This window comes from Arachis ipaensis, chromosome B03 (assembly GCF_000816755.2).
Source record: "Arachis ipaensis cultivar K30076 chromosome B03, Araip1.1, whole genome shotgun sequence".
NCBI lineage: Eukaryota > Viridiplantae > Streptophyta > Magnoliopsida > Fabales > Fabaceae > Arachis > Arachis ipaensis.
Genome location: NC_029787.2, coordinates 13,201,918 through 13,208,187, shown reverse-complemented (window position 1 = coordinate 13,208,187; position 6,270 = coordinate 13,201,918). Strand labels below are relative to the sequence as shown.

The following is a 6,270-nucleotide window of genomic DNA, read 5'->3' as shown; positions in this document are numbered from 1 at the left end:
ATTTTGATTGTTTTGATTTTAATATGTTTGTTATTGATGTTGTTGAGTATTTTTTTTTTTTAATTGTTTTGCTAAAGTTAGGCTTAAATCCTGGATCTTTGAATGTGACTGATTCACTGCTAAATAAAATATATATTGGTTTAGTGGCAACTTGTACATTTTGGTGATTCTCACCAAACAAGAACAGTGACCAAGAAACTTGTATATATGGAAATTTGTTTAATTAGCTAATCCACAACAACTAAACTTGTATATATATATGGTCTGAATAATTGAATTTTTGGTTATTGAATTTTTTTAAACTGAATTATTGTGGCCTTGACCTCAATGGTTGAATTTTTGTTATTTTGAATTTTTTTTCTTAACTGCAATATTAAAATTTTGTTATTATATTGAATTTAATTGTTAAATTTTTGTTGTTATACCTTTTTTTTAGTAGAAATGGCATCAAGTGAACCTTCTCCAAAGATCTCCTCCTCCTGCTCATAATAATGAAGATGGTAATGTGGAAGCTTATGAAACTCATGAAAATTTTTTGATAGATAAAAAAAACAATAACTATTAAATGACTTGTTCAGACTTTAGTTAATTAATTGTTCATTGCAGTAATTTAGTTGTTTTATTTACTACTTAAATTTATTTTAATATCATATAAACTTGTTAGTTATGAATTTATGTTTTAATTTGTAAGTTGAGTGATGAATTTGTATTATGAATTGTAACTTTTGACTTATTATAATTTATATTAGTCATGAGTAATTTGATTTATTTAGGATTTATTTCATTATTTGTGAAATTAATTTTTTGTTATCAGATTTTTTATATTTTTATTTTTTAATATATGACGATTAACAATCTTTTTAAAAAATTTAAAATTTAAGTTTACCATTAGATGAATTCGCTGTTATTTATTAATTTAAGTATTAATTAATAATATATTATCCTCGGTTTATAAAAAAAAATCAACAGTAAAAATTATCAATAAAAATTTTTTTACGGTAATTAATGACGAACGAAAAGAACCACCACTAAATAATTACCAACGAAATTTATACCATCAAATTTATTTCAATAATAAATTCGATGGTATTAGACATTTTTTTTTATAATGCTAAATTGGACCATCTCTTCTCTCAATTCGAACGATCTAATTTGTTTATTCGTGACATCACAACGATATTAAATATCCTTTGCTCTAATAACGCGGTGATACACCACTCTTTTACCCCTTTCAAAATTAAAGAGTGACATGTATCATGTCAATATTTGCTGCTGCTGGTAAATAAAAATATGGTGATTGCTATAATGCTTAAAAATATTTGCCTAATTTACTAAAAAGGGTTAAAAGTTAATATTTAATTTTAAAAGTATAAAAATAAATAATTATTAAATATTCAAAAGTTATCATAAAAAATAAGTTAGACAAAAATTAAACACCAAATTATAGGCACCATAGAATTCACCTAAAAATATATAGGACCATGCATCTACTATGCGAAAGGAAATAATGTAATATGGATAGATCTAGTTGGATAACATTAATAGTTGTAGGATCTAGCGAAGAACTAGGCACGAGTAGTGCATGATGAACCTGTCTTTCATTAATAAATACATTAATTTAAGGAAGCGAGTGATCAAAACAAAACCCATGTGGAATGTGGCTACCGTAACCAAAGAAAACACATTGGATTTTATCTTTGAAATTGCAGAGAACACGAAACTACCTTCATTAGTTCCTAACTGGCATATATTATATAAAATGATGTTCGATTATAACATGGGATGAAATCTTTGCATGGAACAAGATACAGTGCAATCAAAATGAGCCTAACCTATATGGCTATTGAATAATGGGGAAAAAAAGATCAGGGTCTATTTGTTATACATTGTGATTAAAAAATAAAAAGGTTCTAGATTAAACTAAACAATAACTGCTAAACAATCCAGAATAATCTAGATTAAACTTAGTTTTTTGAGAAGACCACCAGGTTTTTTTTAACTAAATTAAATTTAATTACAACTTGTTGCACTCAAAATATCAAACATGTTGCATGTCCATAGCATAAAGTATGGAGCCAAACTCGGTTTTGGAAGGTCAAAACTTTAATTAATACAAATCAGGTGTTCCTAAGTGGTATTGGCTATTGGGGCTTTGCATCGTGAATATCAAATATAATTTCAACTTATCAAATTTTTTTTCCACTATATAATGGAGTGAAGCTCCATTTACTACCCTTGTATGTAGAGAGGCTAACCCTCAAACTCTTAGCAACCAAGTCCATTTTTTCTGGTTTCAGCTATAGTTTTTGCAATGACATTGTTCATTTTCAATCTCTGTTTGGCTTTTCTATTTGCTGCTTCAGCTTTTGCCAAGCCAGAAGGTAATAATAATGCTCATATATGATAACCCCATTAATGTGTAGTACTTCATCTTTGTTTAAATCTTTGATCCTAAGCTGATTCTTTTTTCTTTTTGGTGCTTTCTGTTTTTATTCTAATCTATATGCTCCTCGTTTGCAACATGCATTCTCATTATCAGTGTCTGAGAATGAGTGAACACAAAATGGTGTATCTGAGTCTGATGTGTTTGTTGAAACTTGAAATGATTCAATGTGCTTGAATTTGATTATTTGCATCCAATGTAATCAAAGTTGAGAGTTCACTCGTAAACTCGATCTGGGAACTTAGACTTATAAATAAGAGTTTACAAGTTAATTCGAGAGTTTGATAACATTGCTTGCACTTAATTGCCCTGATTCTAAAATTGTGTTTTGCTGCTGTGTCATTTTTTCCCTCACAGTTTACATCCAAAATGGCAACTTTGAGGAGAAGCCAGACCCAAGATTCCTGAAGAAAACAAGAATCATTGGGAAATATTCATTGCCAAAATGGGAGATCAATGGTTTTGTTGAGTATATCAATGGTGGACCACAACCTGGAGGAATGTACTTTCCAGTGACACATGGAGAGCATGCTGTGAGGCTTGGCAATGAAGCCTCAATATCCCAAACCATCAAAGTCATACCTGGTCACTGGTACTTCAATTTTGTGTTCTATATGTGCATAGCTCAAAATGTTATTAGACATTTTAAATTGTGACTAACTTTTCTGTTACCCTATTAACTTTTCTGTTGTCGTGTCGGATTCAATACTCAGTTTTCGTCCTTGTGCGACATAGGTATGCTCTAATACTAGGAGCCTCAAGGACTTGTGCTCAAGATGAAGTTTTGAGAATCTCAGTGCCTCCACATAAGGGTGATGTTCCTCTTCAGACACTTTATAGCCTCAATGGTGATGTTATAGCTTGGGGATTCAAGGCCGCTTCTAATTTCACCAAAGTGACATTCCTCAACCCCGGAGTTCAAGAAGACCCTGCTTGTGGTCCTCTCTTGGATGCTGTTGCCATCAGAGAGTTCATCCCTCCAAAGCCTACAAGAAGTAATGAATACAATTCTGTCCTTAATTGATTATGTATGCTCAAGTTAGGAACACAAACAACAACAAAGTTTTATCCTACTAAATGGAGTCTGCTATATGGATATACGAATCAGACAACAACATATATAGTGTCTTGTCATAAATCATATTGATATTTAGATCATTTATATTTAGATCTCTTTTAGCAGTTTCTTCTAGAGTTTTCTTATGTTTTCTTTGTGCAAAGTTTTGCATAGCAAGTCACATAGGTGATTAGTTAACATTGTTTTGGGAGGTTTTTGTCTTAAACACTTATTTCCTGATCAAACTATAACATGATATGATACTCTTGCAGCTAATTTGGTGAAAAATCCTGGGTTTGAGGAGGGTCCATTCCCAATTTTCAAATCAAACAATGGAGTTTTACTTCCACCTATGCAGCAAGATTATATGTCTCCACTCCCTGGTTGGATTATCGAATCTCTCAAAGCCATAAAGTTCATTGATTCGAAGCATTTTAATGTCCCATATGGGAAGGCAGCGGTGGAGCTAGTTGCAGGAAGGGAAGGTGCCATTGCTCAAATCATCAGAACAGTTCCAAACAAAGTCTACAAGATGGTGTTTACAGTTGGCGACGCAAGGAATGGATGTCATGGATCAATGATGGTTGAGGCTTTTGCCGCGAAAGAGAAACTTCAAGTTCAATTCACTTCTAAAGGAAATGGTAAATTCAAGACTGCAAGTTTCAAGTTCAAGGCAATTGCAAACAGAACCAGAATAACATTCTACAGCTCTTTCTATCATACAAGAATTAATGACTATGGTTCTCTTTGTGGCCCTGTTCTTGATCAAGTCATGGTGTACCCTGTCGCCTAAAGCATTTAACCCTATAATCCTAGCCAGTGAGATTTCTGTGTTGTACAAGTTGTGTGATGATGAATATAATATATATTCTCTAGTTCCCAAAACTATTCAATCTTCTACGTTCATCATACACTTGAAAGATGGCATGCATTGTATTGCAAGTTGAGTTGCATAACCCTGTTCACAAGTATAATTTATATTAAATGTAACTTTTTATTTTATTCTCTCCGATCAATATTCATCTTTTCAATGATGAAGGTAATAAATATGTAATCACCTAAAGTATGGCTTCCTATACAACAAATACATGAAGTTCTGGACTGAATTCTTTAATGTTTCAAGTAATTTTGTGAAGAACTATTACCAGAGTTTTGTTAACCCCCTCATTCTTGTGTAACCTATGTAACAAGAAAGAAAGCAGCTAATTAGGATTATTTTCACAAAAGAATGTGAGAAAAACTTAACAAGACAGGGAAAAATTGAACAGAATGATACAGCAACATGAATAATTTTGTGGAGCAATAAGCTTGTCACTGTTAATTGAAGAATGATGCTTAGACATTTAGCTTAGTTTCACACCAGCATTAAAATTTCTGAACCTTTTAAGGTTCAATAGTGGTCTCATTTCACCTAATTGAAATTGTCGTCTCTCAATCCATTTAGGAATGAGAGATGCAGAAGAAGCAATTTCACATACAACAGTAGCCTTCACCAATTTATAGGATTGCAGACATGGAGTAGATCTACTATGAACTAGACTTCAACTACATCAAAGCATAACAATAACAATAAAAGATAGCAGTATTGAGGGAAAAAAAAAACACTTCTTTTCAGCTCAGTTGAATTGTTTCCATTGAAACAAGATCAAGTAATTACAATTGCAATCACAGTTACAAAGAAGGCGAATTGCACCCAAGTTATGACAAATATTCAACTGGGTCAATTTCAAAAGGTCCTATTAGCCTATTATCCTACACCCCATTAGTCACCTCATTCAAAGACTCTATCTTTCCACCTTATGCTCCCATAATCCTTGATTCTAACCTCAGTCACCACAAACCCATTTGCACAAACACCCCAATTGAAGTGATGAGCCATCTTCATCCAGATCCTCAATACTTGGAAGAATCCTCCTTGTGACTTGAGATTCCTCTGCTGCAGCCTCATCATATATACACTGACCCTCCTGTTTGGTAACTCTTCAAAACACAGAACACAAGCTACATAGTACCATGCCACGAGACAGTAGAGACGAAAGCAAGAACACAATCATATATGTATATATGCAGTCTAATCGGATATAGAGTGGTCGTGCCAGCAGAGAAGCATAGCTATGCATCTTCCACATATGTAGAACCGCGTCTTCTGTTGCTTCACCATCGTAAAACACCGTTTTCTAAGGCTTGTTTTCCGGCGTGGTTGAGAAGATGTAGTAGTGTGAGCGAAGCTAGAGAGAGTCATGGTTACAAAACTGGAAACCTAGAGGGGCAGAGAGAGAGAGAGAGAGAGAGAGAGGTTTTGTTGATTCGGATTTTCAATGGCTACAACAAAACACACGAATTTCTCGGTTATATATAGAGAGGGAAGTGGTAGAAGATGTGGTGGGGTCTAAGACTTGTTTGGCACAGCGTTTTTATATGTTCATGAGGTTGTTCTGTGTGGGACCCACGAGTTTACGTTAACGCCAAGATGTTCACCATGCAATTAAGGTGTTGTATATGTTCCTTGATTTCCTTTCATGTTTCACTATCATACATGCAATTTATTAGTGTGCTTAAATTCTCTATAACGTGATGGGAATATTAGGCAGAAATTCTTAGTATTTTGTAATGATGTCTTGCTGAAATAAGTCAATGATTTTCTATATTGTGTTGTATTGTTTAGGATTGATATGTATATTAAAGCTCTTATAAGCAACTAGACTAAATCAATTATATTATTTAGTATAAATTTAAAAGTATTATATTTTTTTAAGAATTAATTAAATAA

General features: G+C 32.8%; 1 protein-coding gene across 1 annotated transcript; it reads left to right on the top strand.

Moving 5' to 3' along the window:
- LOC107629689 lies at positions 2,052 to 5,524 on the top strand. Its single transcript, XM_016332540.2, has 4 exons — positions 2,052 to 2,381; positions 2,801 to 3,035; positions 3,179 to 3,438; positions 3,773 to 5,524. Exons 1-4 carry the CDS (start codon positions 2,312 to 2,314, stop codon positions 4,291 to 4,293), a joined length of 1,086 nt encoding a protein of 361 aa, XP_016188026.1. The 5' UTR covers positions 2,052 to 2,311; the 3' UTR covers positions 4,294 to 5,524.

Excerpts from the sequence above, each read along its gene's own strand:
- LOC107629689 (XM_016332540.2), top strand. The coding sequence starts at position 2,312 with ATGACATTGTTCATTTTCAATCTCTGTTTGGCTTTTCTATTTGCTGCT. Across the intron at positions 2,382-2,800 it reads AGCTTTTGCCAAGCCAGAAG|TTTACATCCAAAATGGCAAC; the intron begins GTAATAATAATG and ends TTTCCCTCACAG. Across the intron at positions 3,036-3,178 it reads AAAGTCATACCTGGTCACTG|GTATGCTCTAATACTAGGAG; the intron begins GTACTTCAATTT and ends TGTGCGACATAG.